This window comes from Lycium ferocissimum, chromosome 11 (genome assembly GCF_029784015.1).
Source record: "Lycium ferocissimum isolate CSIRO_LF1 chromosome 11, AGI_CSIRO_Lferr_CH_V1, whole genome shotgun sequence".
NCBI lineage: Eukaryota > Viridiplantae > Streptophyta > Magnoliopsida > Solanales > Solanaceae > Lycium > Lycium ferocissimum.
In genome coordinates, this window is record NC_081352.1 from 33,309,046 (window position 1) to 33,330,372 (window position 21,327).

The window sequence follows — 21,327 nt, forward strand, 5'->3', positions numbered from 1 at the left end:
AGCATCTCAAAGACCACACTGGAGTTGCTACAAGGATGGCATAACAGACCATTTAATAATCTGGAAAATGCAATCTAGCAACTATCTGGTGGACTGTATGGAGAGAAAAACTCAAGAATGTTTTAAGAAAAAAAGGAGAATGTTACTAGTTTTAAATTATGTATTTCTTTACTTTCTTTTTTGAAGTAACATCGCAAAGGATAAGAAGCCACAGTTAACTTTATTATAGTTCTATACAAAATCTATGAGGAATTTTTCGTGTACTTATATTTTAATCGTATTCTTGATGCTGACATATCACTTGAGCCGAGGGTCTTAAGGAAACAACCTCTCTACCTCACGAGGTAGGGGTAAAGTCTACGTACATCCTACCCTCCCATACCCCTTCTCTATCACTTGAGCAGAGGCCCCATTTTTTTTTTTTTTAAAGTAGTGGTGAATTTAACGGTTTTTTTTTTTTTGGTTTTGCTTAGATAATATTGAATTTGGTAAAATAAAGAAAAACTATCTACTTTTTATAGTTGAAATATTTTGGAATTAGAATTAAACAACTAACATTTTCATATTAGTAAATAAAATTTTATACAACAACATCCAACAGATTGTATCACAAACATATGGCTAACATCTTATTAACTTGAATTAATCTAACTAAATTAAATAATAGCAAGATAAGGTTTTGTTCTAAATACAGAATTACTATTATTTGCACTACCCCTACACTTGATCTTAAACTACTCCCTCAGAAACTACTGGAAACTACCTCTATTGCAATCTCTGAAACTATTAGGATTTAATGTTTAGAAATGATACCGATATAATGAATGTTGTCCAATCTGTGCTCAAAACAATAAACGTTGTTAGTAAAACAATGTTGAAAGCAAAAACTCATATCTCAATAAACTGAGAAAAGAAAGTGACAAAAATAGTAAACCAGAAACTGAAAACGCTAAAACTATTCAGAAAATAAATATCCGAGTCCACAGATCGAATTCACTGTGTGTCCTTAAGGAATTTAATCCCCTCAAGTACCCAAGGTTAAGGATTACTTCCTCCCAGGATAAAACGGATAAACCTGTCAAAGATGTAGCGGTACCTCAAACGCCTTTGACCTCAAGCGAACTCAAAGATGGCAACAAATCATACACGACACTGACTCAGTTTTTGTTTGTAAAAATATGCAGAATGCAGAAAGTATGCAAAGAGTATTTCTAGAATTTCAGAATGTAGAAAAATGAGGGAAGACCCTCTATTTATAGCCGACAAAGGGTAGTGTGAACGGGTGCAATTGTGCCTTTTCGGAAAAGTCACAACCTATTCAATGGGTTGCATCCTTTCTCCTGGTGTTTTTCCAGGAAAGAACCTCTTCATTTCCCATTCACACACAAAAAAATCCAACAATGAAGACATCACCAAGTAGACTCCACGCCAAATCTTGGGCTTTGATTTCATCCAAAGGCTTAAATTCAATGTTGCTTTTATCTAACACAGGATTCAACTTAGACAAGTAGTAGTTGTGTTTCTGAAGGAAACAAATAGAAAGCAAATATGCAATGATGTTGTTTCAAAGTCTTAGATTTTTAATTCTAGTATTAATACTGTCCCAGAGTCTGTTTCCATTTCTAGTGCTTTTAATTTCAATGTAATGCTATGGCATCAAGAGTTGGGGCATTTGCCCATATCTAGTATGAAAAATATATCTAATTTTAATTTTTCTTCTGCTTCACTTCATTCTATCAATCCTTGTGATATTTGTGCAAAAGCAAGGCAAGCAAAACTTTCTTTTCCAGTTAGTACTATTTCAACTAAAGCCATTTTTTAACTAATTCACGTGGATACCTGGGGATCTTACAAAGTCACAAATCATGATGGACATAGATATTTTTTTAACCATAGTAGATGATTTTAGTAGGGGAACTTGGACTTACCTTTTGAAAACAAAGAGCAATGCCTTTCATCTTTTACAACAGTTTTTGGCCTTAGTTGAGAGACAATTTAACACCAAAGTTAAGATAATCAGATCTGATTGTAGGAAATCAATCCGTGTTCTGTATTGATGTATGAAAGTCATTATATACAAAGTAGGTATCTCCTATCAGAATGATACTAGGCTAAATTATAGGACCTGATTACAATACATAAGGAAGAGAATATTTACAATATTTACGTGTACTATTACATAGTCTATCACACCCCCGCAGTCGAAGCGGGAGGTTGTCGTACGCTTAGACTGTCCCTGAAATCATCAAAGAGCACGCGGAAGACCTTTAGTGAAGATATCGCGATCCGTAACGGGACGGGACGTGAAGAACACAAACTTCTCCACGGGCAACTTTCTCACGTACGAAATGTATGTCCATCTCAATATGTTTAGTGCGTTGGTCTTGAACCTGGATTACACGATAGGTATATGGCACTAACATTATCACAATAAACCAATGTAGCTGTCCGGATGGGACAACGAGCCAAAAAGAAGGTTGCGTAGCCAACAGGACTCAGAGACGACATTAGCGACGCCACGGTATTCAGCCTCGGCACTCGACTTAGACATAGTAGGTTGCTGTTTGGATGACCATGAGAGGAGGTTATCGCCAAGGAAGACACAGTAACCAGATGTGATCGGCGAGTGTCTGGACAACCACCCCAATCTGCATCTGTATAAGAGCCAAGAGAGGCAATGGAGGATTTGTACAGATGGAGACCAAACTCAATAGTACCTTGAATGTATCGGACTATGCATTTAAGAGCATGCATATGTGCAACCTTAGGATCATGCATGTGAAGGCATACTTGTTGAACCGCATAGGAGATATCTGGTCTTGTGAATGTAAGGTACTGCAATGCGCCGGCCAACTTACGATATTGGGTGGGATCATCGCAAGGAGGCCCGGCTGTGGCACCAAGTTTGGCTTTGGTGTCGGACCGTGTCGACTTAGCTTACGAGCAAATCATGCCCGCACGCTCTATAATATCTCTGCTTTACAATTTTTACGAGAGAGAAACATGCGCGTGAAGTCCGGGTAACGACGATACCCGAGAAAAAATAGCTTAGAGGGCCCAAATCCTTCATAGCAAATTCGGCGCTAGCGGGAGACATGATGGATTTTCCGAGCATACGAGAAAGGTTTGTGAGAATAATATCATCAACATATAGCAGAATGTAAGAAATATCAGAACCTCGACAATTAATAAAGAGAGAGTGATCAGATCGGCTATGTGAAAAACCAATAGTGGAGGCATAGTCTGCAAAGCGTTGGAACCATGCACGGGGAGCTTGCTTAGTCCGTACAACGATTTCTTCAAGAGAACGAGACATGATGGGGATGCTTTGGATCCTTAAACCCAATAGGTCGATGCATATAACGGTCTCATTAAGATTACCTGTAGGAAAGCATTCTTGACGTCCGAGCGATGAATGGGCCAAGAGTGTGCAAGTGCGATGCTCAAGGCAGTAGCGAATAGTAGCCGGTTTGACAACGGGTGAGAAAAGTCTCGTCGCCGATCAACTCCAACTTTGTTGAGACACTGCCATCGGACAAGACGGGCTTTGTGCCTCTCAAAGAACCATCGATTTCTTTTTATGACGAAAAATCCACATAGAGCGAATAAGATTCACATCGGTGGGACGTGGAACCAACTCCCACGTCTTATTATTAATTAGAGCATTATATTCATCAAGCATGGTGACTTTCCAATTGTGGTCATTTAGAGCGCGACGGGATTTAGTGGGATAGCGAGATGGAGAGAGAGTGCTGGAAGTATTTAAGTTGAACGGTTGTTTGGGCTTAAAAATCCCATGTTGGCTTCTAGTGACCATGCGGGTGGGCTGCTGGGCGATTCCCGGGTGGGGGCGGTGGGGGGTAAGAGTGGCGGCGGCGACGGCGGGGTGGGGTTGGACCGGCCCGGGCGGTGGGGGGTGGGAGGGGCTGGCACGGGCGGTCGCGGATGGAGCGACGAGGGAAGGGGCTGGCTTTGGCGGTGACGGATGGAGCGGCGAGGGGGAAGGGGCTGCGGCCGGTGGCCCACGGGGTGCGGCCGGTGGGGGGAGGGGCTGGACCGAGGGAACGACGGGTGGAGTAGGCTGTGACAGAAAATGCGGGGTATATGGAGAAATCCCATGGTCCAAAAAGTCATAAGAAGTTGGGGTTGGGGAGTGCAATTTGGAGAAGGAAAATTGAGTTCTTCAAAGATGACATGCCGTGAGATGATGATTTTATTGGTGGATAAATCATAACATTTATATCCTCTATGATTCAACGGATGCCCAAAAAGACACACGGGGTGGATCTTACTTGTAACTTATGAATAGTTGTAGATGGGAAAAGTGGATAGCATAGACACCCAAAAACCTTAGGAGATGAGAATAGGAGGGGGTTCGTTGATAGAGAACTTGCGTCGGTGATTTATACCCAGGAATTTGGTGGGAAGTACATTAAGGAGGTATGTGGCCATTTGGAGAGCATGATGCCAAAAAGAGGAGGACGGAGGAGTGGACAAGAAGAGTGCGCACTATGTTGTTAATGGATTTAATTTTTCTTTCCGCTTTGCCGTTTTGAGGAGAGGTATGGGAGCAAGAAAATCGGAAATTTAAACCATTTGAGGCACAAAAAGATTGAAAATGCCCATTGGCGAACTCCCGCCCATTATCACATTGAATGTTTTTAATGTCTCTTTCGAATTGAGTCCGTATTAATACTTTAAAAGATAGAAAAGTGGAATAGACTTGGGACTTGTTAGAGATTGCAAAAGTCCAAAGAAAATTACTATAATCATCAAGAAAGAAAACATAATAGCGGTGCCCATTAGAACTTGAAACAGGAGATGTCCATAAATCACTATGAATGATGTCAAACGGCATAGTAGTAAATGACAATGAATCATAAAATGGCAATTTAACATGTTTCCCCAAAGGACAAGAGGTGCAAAAAGAAGTTCGGGCCCTATTACATTCAATTAAGGCATTACTACGAAGAGAACTAAGAATAGCATTTCTCGGATGGCAGAGTCGGGAATGCCACAAACTAGGTGATGCGGCAATGAAGGTGGATGGTGGAGTGGCCCATTGCGTGGCATTGATAGGATACAATTCTCGGTGCTCTCACATCTCATTAAGCGGCTCCCGTCGATAAATCCTTCACGAATACCAAGAGATCAAAACTCAACGTGAAACATTATTGTCCTTAGTGAATTTACGTACGGAAATAAGGTTTTTGATGAGTTTTGGAGCATGCAAGACATTTCGGAGACGTAATCGAGGATTAGGTGGGGGAAGGGATGTATGACCATAGCCTCGAATTGGAATAGTGCTACCATTACCAATAATGATTTCAGAATTATTGCTCAAATTAAAATAAGACGTGAGAGTACCTGAGTTGGCAGTCATGTGGGAAGTCGCTCTGATGTCCATGTACCAATTATCATCCGGTTGATGCATGGGACAGTGTGCATGGCCGCCCACGTCTCGGAACAGTGTCACCAGGGTGGTCGGAGCAACACGCTGGAATAGGCTTTCTTGGTCGTGGACGCACCGAGAATGCGCCGCCGGCCGCGCCTTTGTGGTGGGATCTTTCGCCTTCGTCTCGTCGGATACGGGAAGGGGCATTGGCCCTTCTTGGGGCGGCTGCGCAAAGTAGTAGTAGCCCCTCGGTCGGTGCGTCCGTCGGCCGCCCACCGTTCGTCTTTACGCATTGCGCCGCCGCCGAGATTTCCCGCGGTTGTTGTTGTTATTGTTACCACTTTCCTCATTCTCGTTAGGAATTCCTTCCACGATTATTATCACGACGGTTAGTTGAATTATTGTTACCGCCAGGTAGCGAGGAGGAGTATCATTATCAACAAGAGAGCGCGCGGGATCGGGAATCGCGGCACGTTTTGGCCAGCTGCGTCTTTGAGCTTGAGTCCAGAGCACACTTTAGAGAAGAGGGCAACACATCCTTACGTTTGGATGGTGGTGACAAAGTGTGCATATGTCTCCGGTAAAGCGGTGAGGAGACGCAAGCACCGACGTTGGTCGGACACCCCGACCCCACGTTGGCAGGCTCGATCCGCGAGAGACTTCCGAGCCTATTATAATAGGCCATAACCGAGCCGAAGTCGGCCATTTTTGTGGTGGTGAATTCGGTTTCAGGTACGCCGCCCTTGAGTGCTTGTTATCTTGGAAAAGTTAGAGCAACGCGATTCCAAGCCTTCTCCGCAACATCATCCGCCACGAGAATAGAGGTAAGAATATCATGGGAGACGGTGGCGTATATCCATTGAAGGACCACCGCATCTAGCCGTTTCCAGAGCGGAAGGTTAGCCGCCTTTGTTGCGTTGTAGCGGTGAGTTCAGTAGTGTCAGTTGGTGGTATGATGTGTTCAAGTACGGAGTGGACGCGGGCTAGAACTTTGAATAGTATCGCCCATTCGTGATAATGGCCGGTTTCCATGTCTAGAGTGATTGGGATTAAAGATTTCACATTCGTGACGGTTAAAGCGAATGAAAATTTTTGTTGTCAGCCATTGAGAGAAGAGGGAGGAGGAAGGGGTGGCGGCTACGGTTAGGGTTTGAGAGAGAGAGAGAGAGAGGACGGTAGGGTTTGGGATGCTAGGGTTTTTGGGAGAAACCTAGTCTGATACCATGTAGGAAATCAATTGGTGTTCTGTATTGATGTATAAAAGTCATTATATACAAAGTAGGTATCTCCTATCAGAATGATACTAGGCTAAATTATAGGACCTGATTACAATACATAAGGAAGAGAATATTTACAATATTTACGTGTACTATTACATAGTCTATCACTGATAATGCTAAGGAATTGGTAAAAGTCTATATAATTCTGATTTTTTGGCTTCCAAAGGCATCATTCACCAAACAACTTGTGTAGCCACACCCCAACAAAATGGGATAGTAGAAAGAAAGTATAAACATCTTTTAGAAATATGTAGAGATGTGGAGTTTTACTATGTCAATCCAATCTTCCGTTAATCTATTGGGGGGAATGTCTCTTAACTGCAACTCACCTGATAAATGGATTACTCTCCAAAGCTCTTCATTTCAAAACTCCATATCATGTCCTATTTGGGAAGAAACCAGATTACAATTCTTTGAAAAAATTTGGTTGTCTTTGCTATGCTAGCACTCTTTCTCACTTAAGAAGCAAACTAGATCCTAGGGCAGTAAAATGTGTTTTCATAGGGTATACCTATCATCAAAAGGGTTTTAAACTGCTTGATCTTTCCTCTCATAAGATATTTGTTTCTAGAGATGTCAAATTCTATGAAAACATCTTTCCTTTAGTATCTTATACTTGTACTAATTCTACTTAACTTCTTCTCTCACATTCTCAGATTATTGCACATGTTAGTCAAGGCAAGGGAGCCAACAGCACGTGACTTGGATCAAGTGAAATGCATCAAGAACAGGGGCGGCAAAGTACTGATGGAGGACGCTCTCATTAGATGGAGATGGCTGTCATACTTTCATGAACTTTTAAACGAATAAGGGGACAAAGACATTGTGTTCGGAGATTTGAAGCACTCTGAGAGATGTCGCGATTTTGAGTATTGTAGGAGTATAAAGGTTGGGGAGGTTAAGGGGTTTGTTCACAGGATGCATAGGAGAAGAAAGCGGCTTTGATGAAATCTAGTGAAATTTTGGAAAAAGACCTGGGAGCAAGGCATTTGGAATGGGACCCGGGTTGTGTAATGTTTATTTTAAGACGGCGAAGATGCGTGAATAATGGAGATAGAGTACAATGATTCCTTTGTATAAGAACAAGGGGGACATTCAGAGTTGCAACAACTATAGGGGTATCAAGCTGCTAAGCCACACTATGAAAGTTTGGGAGAGGGTGGTGGAGATGAGGGTGAGGAGAGACGTGTCTATTTTTGAGAACTAGTTCGGATTCATGCCTGGACGCACTACTACCGAAGCCATTCATCTTATAAGAAAAATGGTATAGCAGTACAAGGAGAGGAAGAGGGACCTGCATATGGTATTCATCGACCTAGAAAAGGCATACGATAAGTCCCAAGGGAAGTTCTTTGGAACTGCTTGGAGGCTAGAGGTGTCTCTATTGTGTACACTAGGGCGATCAGAAACATGTATGATGGAGCCAAGATCAGGGTATGAACAGTAGGAGGAGACTCAGAGCACTTCCCAGTGGTGATGGGATTTCACCAGGGATCAGCTCTTAGCCCAATTTTATTTGTCTTGGTGGTGGATGGACCGACGCGCCAAATTCAAGGTGCAGCGCCATGGTGTATGTTATTCGCGGATGACATAGTTTTGATTGATAAGACTCGCAACGGAGTTAATGCCAAGTTGGAGGTTTATAGACAGACTCTGGAGTCCAAAGGGTTCAGGTTGAGTAGTACCAATACAGAGAATTTGGAGTGCAATTTTAGTAACATTACGCATGAGGCTTGGTACTCGGGTCATTCAAAAGAAAGTTAGTTTCAAGTATCTTGGATCTATTATCCAATGAAATGGAAAGACTGACGAGGATGTCACACATCGTAATGGTGCGGGGTTGATGAAATGGAGGCTCACATTCAGAGTCTTGTGTAATAAGAAGGTGCTACCAAAACTTAAGTGAAAGTTCTATAGAGTGGTGGTTAGACTGATTATGTTGTATGAGGTGGCGTGTTGGCCATCAAGAACTCTCATGTTCAGAAGATGAAAGTTGCGGAGTTGAGAATATTGTGATGGATGTGTAGGCATACTAGGAGAGAGAGGATTAGAAATGAAGATATTTGGGACAAGGTGGGAGGGCCCTCGGTGGAGGATAAGATGTGAGAAGCGAGACTGAGATGGTTCGGGCATGTGCAGTGGACATGCACCGATGCCGCAATGCGAAGGTATGAGAGTTTGGCTATGGACGGTTTTAGGAGAGGTAGGGGTAGGCCGAATAAGTATTGGGGAGTGATATTAAACATGACATGACATAGGTCTAGCTTACCGAGGACATGAACTTAAATAGGAGGTTATGGAGGACACAAATTAGGGTAGAAGGTTAGTAGATAGTTAGGTGTTGTCCTACTTGTCCTTTCATATTAATAGTCGTAATATTATTCTTGGAGTTTCCTGTCCTTCAATTTCTATCTTGTACTTCGATTATAGTAGTAATATTTTGTGATAGTTATTAGTTACGACTCCTTTTTCCAATCAACTTTATCATGATTTTTATAGTATTTTGCCATGATTTTTACACGGACATCGACTCATCATTCAATAGCAGTGATCTCTCAAGACAAATAAATATTCAAATTTTTATTTCTTTTGCATAAACAGTGTGGCTTAGAATGCATTGTGCTCCCTAAAAATCTACACACCAAATTTAGACGTAAATTAAACTATAGAAGAAATAACCACAAACCACGAGTCAACTTTGTTTGTTTGTTTTTATTGAATAAAAACTCTATCCTAAGATTTTATACTCCAAAATGGTTTGTTTCTCTCCCTCCATCAGAATCTTAACTCTATTTGTTACAATGGTACATTGTCAATTTCGATTGCAGTATATGCATGATAGATAAGAACAAATTAGATCAGCAACATCACACCCTTTATACGAATTTCAAGAATGGATTAGAAAGAAATGAGAGTCAAATTTTAGGCCTAATAAAAAAGAAATGGGTAAAATTTTAGATTTCTATCATGAGCAAGACCGAGTGTATTAACTATCAAAATTCACCCAGTCTCCACATATTAACACATTTTTTCTGAGAGTACTACTACACGAATATTTACAGTAGTTGTATGGCCCCTGAGGTCACCTTCCATTTACAACTCTGGGTCTCCTGCCGTTGGATCGCTTTCGAGATGGAATGATGCCGTTAAAACCTTCATATTTCCGTTTCAATGCGCCATTATTTAAATCCCCACAAGTTGTTTCAAACTTGACGATGTTTGTTACGATGGCATGAACCATGATCTCACTTTTAGGAACCATAATGACCTTTTTCTCAATAACTGCGGTCTGTCCACAGCTAGGATCCACGATGGCGCTTTCTCTTAGATCTTGTAATATGGAATCCTTATCATCGTTGAACACGTGCGCTGAAATCTGCACAATAGAATAAAACGTTACAATCATCTCTCGGGACAATCAACATTCTTCTTAAACAAGAATATATCTATTGAAATGTTATCCAATCGTGTTTCTCGTACGTCTCCAGCTTCTAGTTTCACAACTTATTTTGATCATTAATCAAAAAGATATTCATTAACTACTACAGTCAAGCATTAAGATAGCACCGGGCAATACAAAAGTTCATTCCTTTACAACGATGGTCAGTTCTGAAGAGATTTTATTATTCAATTACTACTATATTGACCCTGTTTTAATGGTCTCTAAGGCAGTTGTGATTCTACAAAAGAACAAAAGAGTAGAACAATTTGATTCTTGACAAGTGGTCTCTCATTAATGCACAGAACATAAAGCAGATTCAGATATTGATTCTAATCAGATCATTAAATTGTTCTCACAAAAGCCAAGCAAATATATGTAACATGAATCATGCCATAAATAACTCGAGCTATAAAGCGTTGGTTCAGTAATTAGTGGCCAAGGCTATAGCTAGATAGTTGACTGGGAGTTCTTGGCGTCAAAGTTCCACCAAAGTGTGCGGAAATCGTTTCTAGCCTCTCACCAAATTTACCAAGAGACGTACTGCAGAAAATCTGAAGGCAAGGGCCTAAGCCTAAGGAAAATGACAGTGGGACATAAAAATGATGTCTAGAACATTTTTTTTTTTTTTATGACATGGGAACCCGCAGCCGCTACCCTTCGAGTGCGCACAGGGTAAAACATTTTTTTTTGATGTCTAGAACATTTTGATTCTGCAGAAGATCTACACTCAGTATTTCGAAGTTAAAACAAGCATGGCGTTATCAATTTATCATGTTTCAGTTTCCACAAAGGACAATGGATGCTAGCATGGAATTGGCTAGGCATCTTTTATCAAATATAAAATGAATATACAGGTCATAACAAAGTAATTTTCTATGCATTTATCTGAATAAAGCATTATAACAATCTGGCCAGAGATTAATCAAATCAGTGATGATTTGGATGGGGAAAAAAAAATCGTCTTCTCACCTTAAAATCAATAGGAATCTTGATTTCAGCCGATGAACACTTGCAACCATCACTGAAGTTCAATTTCATCATAACATTAAAAGGATCTGCACTCTTAACTGTCCGCCTGACGAGGAATAGGTGTTGAATAAGAATGTCTCAAGTTGAGAGAGCTTATGACATTAGTAAGCATATAAATAAACCCTCACCAATAATTAATAGGGAAAACTAGCATATACCACTAAGATAAATTCAAAATTTTAATATGTTACCAGTCTCAAAAAAACAAAAAAAAAATTCCATTTTAATTTACTTTTGCAAATTCAATATTTTTCTTAAATCAATGCTTAAGATTCCACCTTTTACTTTGCTATATATTTTCTTTTAGATTTTTTTCCTCATCAATAAATTTGAGTTTAACATACTGGCTTTGTATATCAACTTTGAGTCTTCTTTTCTTTTTCCTTTTTTGGCTAGAAAAAGTGGAAACTGTTGAAATGATTTTCATATTACTTCTCATTGTCCTTTTCTCATTTTATTATGTGTCCAATTTATATTTCTTCATTTTTTCCGTTTAAGTAGCTAAGACTTTGTTCAGAGTAATGGTAGGTATACAAGAGAGAGGAAAAGGTAATTGATTGTGAGAATTATTTTTGGATGCTACAGCTCTTTGCTGACAATGACAACATCTTTCTTTTCCAAAATATCCATAACTTCTGAAAATGTCTGATCAAGATTGTCGGATCTAATCATCCTTTTCTACGTGATATTTTAACGCATCAAGTAGAAAATCTTGAGTAACTAATACAAGAGCAAAATATTTTGAACATACTGGAGAAACTATGCCAAAAGAAAATGGATAACAGAGACACATCAAGATTATACTTCACACTGAATAATAGAGCTTCAAGAATTATCAAACTACCTTTTTAGCTGAAGAGGTTGCTTATCCAGAACAGTTGCTTTCATGTTTTGACATTCTGAAAAAGAAACCTACAATTCCATTTCAAAAGCAGCAGAGATATTACCATAGTGGATCCAGAGAGTTTATGAGGGTTTAGGACTAGTACTGATGACAAACGTCAAGTGACTGACAAGAAGACAAGTAACTGTTTATTAAACGAATCCTGCAAATGAGACAAACGACTATAACGAGCATCATAACAAAACAACTTCCATTAGTCATTGACAATTCAAAAAGGTCTCTAAGCTACTCAGAGTCTATGCAAAAATAATTGCTTAAATCAAGTAACAGAAAAACTCAAGAGGTAAGTCGAAGTAGCGCTAATACTCTTTTTTATGGTAGGACTATTCATACTCCTTTTTACTTAGCACATCCCCAGTCACATTTTTAGAGCTCATTTATCATTGGTGGACTCTTGGAAGATAGGTTATCACAAAAGATTCCTAAAGCCCATTTATCATTGGTGGACTCCACCATTACTGCTTGCTATTTAATTTTCCATGATTATTTTCTTACTATTTGATTGTTTCTTGGATCTTCTCCTTAAAGAAAATTGTTGGGTTCTGCTTAATAACCTTGATCCTGGAAGAAAACGAGGGGAGGAGTGGGGGATGGCATGCTAGAAAATATTCCTTCACTTCTTGAGGGGCAATAAAGTAAGTAAGGGAGGGGTGGGGTGGGGGATGTGATGCTGAATTATCAAATGCACAGCAACATTTTTATCTTCTAGAAACACATACATGCTTATTCTACATAATCAGCTGAATCTGTGGACAAAGCTATTAACTCACCTCTACAGATTTGATAAAAGGCAACGGTGCCCTATTTCCATGAACACTTGTCACCGTTAGGGTCCAATTTAAATATTTTTTATCTGCAAAAACAAATAAATCAGATAGATCATTTAATGAATGAACCACTCAAAAGAGGACCATATTTTGAAATTTGATCAGACCTATAATCTATTTTTTTAATAGTACTACTACTTGTGACCACATCCAATATTAATTTACCAGATATGTTAACATAGCGAAAGAAACAAGTTGTATTTTTCATTTCATTTAAAGGAATTCCTACATAAATCCTATGTTTCAAGTTGGAGGAACAAAAGAATAACTAAATTTGTCAGCCTCTTTTCCTAACATTCTACAAGAACTAAGATATACACGTGCAATTTTTTCTTCATTTTCACTAGTATCAGCAAAAGATGAAGAGAATTGGCCAAATTGTAACTTGCTTTTTGCACAATCACACGCATTGAGATTGCTTGCAAATAAAAATCACAGTGCAAGTGAAAATGTCTTTTGAGCTCTAAAAATGGACAGTTAAATAAAAGAAGATAGGCATAAATTCAGTGATATTACCAAGACTTAAGGCCTGAGTAAAAATGGTCTGGAAAAGATCAATTCTAATAAATGGCGGGATTCGCAGACTGAGGAATTCCATGACTCCTGCAATTACCTGTTCATAACCATATTGGTAAAAATTCTGGAAACAAGATCAATCAAAAGTAACAATCTTTTTCAGATCAAATACCGTCTGAAAAACATATGCGAACATGTGAACAAAGCTTGCAACACCCTACTTCCCACATTGGGAACTAGGTAGAGTAAAAGAACCAACGTCATCTTTCAACTAGTGATCCTAACGTTCTGAGAAACTAACAACAACATAATGAGAACCTAAGCCCAATATGTTGACTAAAGCTATCAAAAACATGAATCCTGGGAATCAAAAGTGGTACTAGAGCTGGCCCAGCTGGAAGTTCCAGAGCTACTGTTTGATATAGGTCTACTAGTAACATTTGCGATCAATGGGAGCCACTTGACATGTCCTAGAAAACCATTTTAAGTCACTTTGAGGTTGATTTTGGTGGTGGTGCTTTTTTTTGGGGGGGGGGGGGGGGGGGGGGTGGTGCTTGTGATAACCCTAATTGTCCCATAACATCCAAGCAGGATGAATGAAGATTGCTCTATAAGCACTTGGTTAAAGAATCAACATTGACTTTGGGCTAGCAAGCCGTTTAGCACCTGCTAATTCCAAGTAGTCAGATGAAGGTTGAATATTCCATTTAGTGATTCTACATTGAAAGCTCGCCAAGCAATAGTAATATTTTTTATACAGAAACTATGTAACATGATAACAACTATCAGTAGCATAGTAGTTCCAGGGTGATACAACAACACGAATACGATACCTTATCTACAAGGCCATGAATCAGCAAGCTTGCTTTCTTGTCCTTGGGTGTTTTCTGCAAAATAATGGACAAGGGATATAAGAGCTAAGTGACAGATGAGCTCCTACTAATCAAGCATCTTTGTCCATAGCTTGATCGGCAGAGAGTATTTTCAAGAATGGTCATTGACAGGGTATCACAATATAAAAGCAAGAGATATTCACCTATCTTCCTTCCTCGAAAAAACCAGATATTCACCTATCTTTTATAACATTTTGGTTAAGGAGCTTGTGAAATTTTCATCCTTAGGTTAATAAGCTTTTCTTTCTTTCTTATTGCCTCGGAGATCCTCTTATATTTGACCTAGTAGAAAATTCAAACTTAACAGCACCTGAAAGTCTTTATCTTCTTTTTCTTTGGCTCTGATAAGCAAGTCTTGAATCCTTTATCATGGCAAAGTACCGCAGACTAATCAGCTAAATGATTGCTTTACCTACATGATTTAGTGATTGAGGAAGAAATAACTGCATTCATTTGAGAATAGAGAGTAATATTTGTTATTTTTGGTTAAACCATGGCAGTACAGGATGATCAAAAAGTCAAGTTGACAATTCATAGGGAAACTTCCTTGTCCTTGTCGGCTCATCTTCAATTTTTGTGGAATCATTATTATTGTTGTTTATTCAAGTCTTGCAATTTTGGTTCCTCGCATCTTGAAATGTGAAAATTAAACCTTAGTCTCCTTCATAAAGATGTCTCCTGAACACGAGGTGAAATAAAAAGCATTTACCCTCTAACAACAGTTGCAAACTGTAAATGATGCTGCAAAGTGATTTTGGCACCCTTATTTACAGATCACTAGTTAAAAAACTGACATCTCCATGGTGGTTGTTATTCCTTTTTCTTTGGAGGGTTGGGTTTGGGCGGGGGGGAAGGAATATGAGGGTCTGGCGCATTTTTTGTCATCACAACTAGGTCGATGGAAATATGGGATACTTGTTAGCTGATGTTACATTAGGGACAAGGAATAATGTACCTGAAGATTTACTATTACAACCTTTCCACCACCTTTGAGTGATTTTAGAGGCAAATTACAGGCAGGGGTGATCTGCAAACTGCAAGAGTAGAACAAGTCACATTCCAAATAATGACGGAAGTAAATGGTTTAACAGTTGAGAGTCAACAACACTGTAAGAACTCATTATTTTAGCATCATGTATCAAAATTCCAGATTATGGAGGTAGTCAAATAGAAAATTGGGCTTTACCTTGTCCCTAGACATAACACAACATCAGCCATTTTGCAGTGCCTCTCAGCTGGATTCATCTCCTTTGGAGGTAGAGCATCCTGAGGAGGAAAATAGGAGGGGAATGGATGAGGTCAACAGCAGAGTGATAGGTGGAATCATTTGTTAGCCATAAAAACGTTTGGCAATTTGACCCAAATAGCTGGTAATAAAAAAAAAAAAAAAATCGACACTGTTACAACTGGATGCTCATGAGGGTGCAACCCTGGCTATATCTTTAACTGTCACTACTAAAGGGCCACGGAATATAACTTTACAACTGTAAAGAGAAGCGCAGATACAAGGACTTTGTAATTAAACACAATGCTGCTTATGGTTACCTCCCAGTCAAGAACTGTGTCTTTAAGTCTTGCACCACAGCCCACCTTGGAACAACGCCGTGCAGTTTCCTTCAACCCAATAGTTTCTATTTCAAAATCCCTCATATACCTTCATGGGTCAAGTCATAAAAGTAGACTCTTATAAGCAATCACCATATTGTTATCAGAAGACTACATGCATAAAAAGATGCATGAATGTGAATATATGAAAAGAGTCACATGAACTGTGGGAACGTGCATAATAGCAGAGGATAGCATGCTATAGAAAAAGATGAAATCTTACTCAATTCCACAAGAAGGGCATCGTTCCATAAAAGAATCCCCATGTAATTCAGCAAGCTTCTCCCTTGGAATTCCAGAGCGAAGATGGAGGCCATCAATGTTCTACCATTTTTAAATGAGTAATGATGTGACACTTGATAAATCTGAACCTTTGTGGGAGTAGACAGTTGAAAGCACATAAATGGAATCTGAGTCTTTGCATTTAAGTAGAATAAACATCTCTTGATCAAGTGAAAGGTCATATTTTAAGCACAAATAGATAGAAACTCTCTTTCCTCTCTAATTGGTTGAACTAATTTTTGTCGGCCTGAGGAGGGGTATGGAAAAAGTTTGAAATGGAAGGAAATGGAGTAATGGAATGCATCCACACCACCAGCATAAAGTATACCCAACACAACATTAAATTGGAACTAAGAGTGTTGTCTTTGTCCTGTTGCTTCCGTTAGGTCACAGTAAACATATTTTTTTCTATATAAGGACAACAGTAAAGACACTCAGAACAGAGCAAAACATAAATGGAGACATCAATTTACCAACTTCAACTCAATCCCAAACTAGTTAAGGTTGGCTATGTGAATCCTCTATATCACCCCTCTTTTGGGTGGAACGATAACCGTGAAGGTGTTCATTCAATTGCTGGTTAATTATATGTCACTATGGATTAGTTGAAGTTGGCTAAAAGGAGAGTTGACCGTGCATACAGTCAAATAGTGCTACAAGAACAGGTAAAAGGAGCTGTATTTAACTCAATGATTAAATCTTCAATCTCGCCATCATCCAAAACTGTAATATATCGGTAGACCATGATCCATCGATTAGCAAAGCAAGCTCAAAAGGCCTTTAATTATGCAAAACACAAGTTTAGTAGTTTACCTGAATTAGCATGGTCTTCCTAGTAACATGTTACATTGAATGACGTGCAAATTGGAACCAGAGCCAAATACAACTAGTAACAGTATCAAAACTATTTTAAATCTAAGTCGACGATTAATGGGTGTGTTCAATTGACAGCCCTAGCTATCGGTTAGCCTGTCAAGGAGAGCGGCTTTAGGTACAAGAAGAGTGAGCGGAGCTCATCTCCTACTTTAACGGAGAGGAACCACATAGGAAATTGGAAGGGGTAGAACAGGGATTTTTCGGGAATGGAAATGGACAATTAAATGACTAATCACAAGAAATGAAAAACAGAAGCGCGATCGGGGGTTGAAATTGTGAGTTCATTTAAAAAGCAGCACTAGCTACAAACACAAATGCTGAAAGTGAAATACTTAACAACCCTACAAACGTTAAGCACCCCATATAGTAAGAAAACCAATAATGCCACACCTGACTTATAAGAAACTTTAGAAAACCCGCCTTCTCTAGTTCCACTAGGGCCATGTGTGTCATGCTTGGCGTTGCACGGTGAAATGGCAATGATGCTTCTGGTAGCGCTTTCCCTTCTCTCTACAAGTCAATTGAATAAAAGGGATAAGAAGATAGATTATAGCCCATAATTCTTTTGCTGTAACGAACTATTATGGAATTTTAATTCGTGGACAATGCTCCAATGCTATATACAGCCATTCACATCATAGACATGGTTTTATCCTGACAACATTAGCGGTAGGTGCACGCAAGCTAACCCAGATACTACCATAATAAATTTAAAAAAAAAAAAAAAAAAAAAAAAAAAAAAAAAAAACCTGTGTTGCTCGAACTCTTCATAAATACAGCTAGGTGTGTGTTGGATCCTCCAAAAGCTATGCATTTTGGATATCCAACACGGGTGTGACAACATTTTCAGAGAGTTCGGGCAACATAAAAAAGTAAGAAAATGAAAAAAATTACAATAACTTGTGCTCTTTCCTTATGGAAGTATAAACTATAGTGTTTTTTTCAGCTTCTTCCTACTTAGTGAAAAAATTAATAGTCAATACAATATTAGAAATGAATTAAGAGAACTAGACAATATACACAAACGACACCACATAAAACAACAGAAATTGAGATATTATTTCTCTTTCAACCGTGGAAGGTATCATGCATGTGGGTAGATCTAACTAACTCATGTGGGAGAAAACAGCTCCCCCAACGCAAGATAGATCATGCTTTCAAGGCCACCTTTATTTATTCATATCACTATTACCAAGCAAAGTGAGAGACCTAGCAAACAACTTTATCGTACATAGGGTTCTCTTCCACTTATTTATATAATCTTTCCGGATCAAATACACACAAAAGAAGGTTTCCACAGAGCCACAGACATCCTCCTCTCAGTTGCCGACATCTGGCCTAAAAGATGACATTGCAGGCGGAAAGAGAAGGATTGGAGATAATGAATGAACAAATAAGCTAAAATTAGGTTGAAGGGGCAGCATTCAATTCACAGGTCTTAACATTATCAAAGGTAGAAACATGTCAAGCAATGTGCTTTCACAAAGAGGGGCTTGCAATTACTGATATATCTACGATATTACCTGAAGAGTCCAAATGCCCTTGGGACCACGAAAATCAGGTATACCACAAGAAGTGGATATTCCTGCTCCTGTAAACACCACTAAATGCTTACTCTGTAGAAGAAACAAGAGTTAGAATGGGTTATTTCTAATGGGAAAAGCTATGCATGGGATAGCTAAGACCGCAACCGTTTAAGGACTCACCTTTTGTATCATCACGGCAAGTCTCTCAATCTGAAAATTTTATATAAAAAGAATTAGCATTAGTAAGAACACGGAAATATAAAGTGATTCTGCCTTTTTTAACTGATCTTTGACAAGCAACTGAAAGAAACAGAAGATACTCTAGCACCAGAAAATCTTAACGGCATTATGTATAGACATTAAAGCTAGAATCTACATATTCAGCGATAAAAATCTACTTCACATTCTTTCCTTAATTATTAAGAATAAGATTTCACTTTAACATGAGGGCAACAAGAGAATGTATTTGGGTCCTAGAATTCTAACAAAGAAAAAACAACGTACGGCATGACAATTAGAAATTACAACGCTGATGATATTTGAAACAATTGCTATATATCTGCCAAAAAAAATTAAGTTCATTTCTGTTGCCTAGACACAGATAACGAAAAGCTGGAAACATCTTCTACAGCAGTGGGAACTTCAAAATTCCAAATACATCCCAAATGAACAACGATAAGTTTTGAGTACTATCCCGGTACTCTTAGCTTGTCCTATTTTAGATTTGATATCTTTATTCCTTAATTCCTTCGTCTCTTCATTCTATATAGTCCAACTTTTTCCTAAGAAATACTATATTAGAGGTAGGCAGCATATGATTTGAAATGCTGCTTCTCATTTCTTACTTTAATCGGTTTTATCAGAAGGTTTCTGACAGTAAACGTTAGCAATAGGATCATCAACTGACTACCTAACACTAATCCTTTTTTCTAAATGATTAACTAATGCTACCTTAAGCCCTTAACATAGCAGATAAAGCAAAAGGAACGACGATCGCAGCATTAAATACATAATTCACATGGATATTCAACAAGCTGCAATAATGCTGCTAATAGAAAGACTTCCTCATTACGTAAAGGAAATATTGAAGCCCTAATGCACATGAATATTCCAAATATAGTCCTCCTTGCACTGATATTAATTTTTATGGTAAACCGTGTATTTTTATCAAATCGAGAAGACTAAAGACCTTAGAAGTTTATCATCCTAAAATGTTTTAACATTTTGCTCATTACCAAAACAATGCATGATACAATCAAAATTATTTTGAATAAAACCATTAGAAAACTCCCAATGCTTCATTTTTGCACCCCTTAAAATTTAACAATCCCTAATAAGACTAATGAAATTGCAATTATCAGGGTCCTTTCAAACTCAGTAATGTGGGAATTACTTCTAGATCTCATGAAACATCTAAAATGCAAACTAATCAAGCAATTAAATAACACCCCACTTCCTAAACTTCCATTCTTGATTAAGCACAAAAACCTAAAAAATAAAAAAACAGTTCTTGATATTTGCAGCCACATAAAATGATCCAACAACTAAAAGAACACAACAAGTAACACAAAAATAGTAAAGGGTAGCAAAGAAAAATGCAAAAATAAAAAATATAAAAAAAAAAATTCTCACTTTTTCTTGCAAAACGATAGGTGAGTCGAAATATTCAGTCATTCCAACATTGCCAACATCATCTATAAAAGATAATTTTTCTGCATAACCTAAAGACATGTTTTTTCTTTTTTCTTTTTTTTTCTTTCTTCAGTAACAATCTTTTTTTTTTTTTTTTTTTTTGTTAAAAAAAAGTTTGATTGATCACTGAAGAACAATGGAAGCAGAGGAATAATATACAAGAAGTGCCTTTTCAGTTTGCTGTGTTAGTAAAGATGGTGAAGGACTTGCTTTTTTTGCCCCCCTTGTTCCCTTCTTTGCTCATTTATTCCTTTTTTATTTGCTTAATTTAATTTTTTTTCTATATTCTTGATACTGTTTGTAATTATGTATCTTTCAAGGTGCCCAAAAAGTATTTAGCATACTGTCATGAGGGCCCAATTGCCTATTTAATTTATTTGTAATGAGGCTCCAAATTACCAGAATTGGTAGTTTTTACCTTCTTAGGTAAATGTTCTCATTGAATCAAAGACTCTTCTTTTCTGCCTTTTATTATTCTCTCTTTTTTTCTCCACTTGTTATCATATATCGGCTGTGGGCCCGACTAATCTACATTCACATTGAAAAATGGGAAAATTACAGTCGAATATTATTCAGCCATCTAGTTTATAAAATGTGTACACAATGTATACTTTCGAGGTGTGTCAGTAGTTTATACTTCGATCATGTTGGTAAACTAGTTGGCCAAATGGTACATTTACGTAAGTTTCCCTTGAAAAGACTTCCTTTGGGGATTCCCTACAAAGGCAACTCTATAATCAAAGCTTGAACTCGAGACTTCTGATTAAGGACGGAGTAGTTGATGCACAATCAAATTGAAATGTACAGTTGTTAATCCAGGAGTGAACTCGAGGAAGAAGATGTCTAGGTCGGGGGGGAAATAATCCAGAGATTATAGCTAAGTAAGAATGATATAGAAGAGAGAGAAAGATTTTATTATCACAATCAATTAATGTTAATTCTCAATTACAATAGGTATTTATACAATCGACATAGCTATCATTCGACTCTAAGTAATCACGTGACGGTGCAACTAATTTACCGGAACCAAGTAACTAACTAACTTTGGGAATCTCTAACT

The 21,327-nt window shown here is 38.4% G+C and overlaps 1 protein-coding gene across 1 annotated transcript; it reads right to left on the reverse strand.

The window, feature by feature from the left end:
* Nucleotides 1-9,528: 9,528 nt before the first annotated feature.
* On the reverse strand, nucleotides 9,529-20,487 carry LOC132036341 (NAD-dependent protein deacetylase SRT1). Its single transcript, XM_059426663.1, has 14 exons — nucleotides 20,208-20,487; nucleotides 18,756-18,785; nucleotides 18,573-18,665; nucleotides 17,440-17,559; nucleotides 16,115-16,215; nucleotides 15,832-15,940; nucleotides 15,473-15,552; nucleotides 15,242-15,320; nucleotides 14,227-14,280; nucleotides 13,394-13,490; nucleotides 12,821-12,903; nucleotides 11,991-12,058; nucleotides 11,087-11,192; nucleotides 9,529-10,051 (listed from the first exon to the last, which is right to left on the reverse strand). Exons 1-14 carry the CDS (start codon nucleotides 20,304-20,306, stop codon nucleotides 9,758-9,760), a joined length of 1,413 nt encoding a protein of 470 aa, XP_059282646.1. The 5' UTR covers nucleotides 20,307-20,487; the 3' UTR covers nucleotides 9,529-9,757.
* Nucleotides 20,488-21,327: the final 840 nt, after the last annotated feature.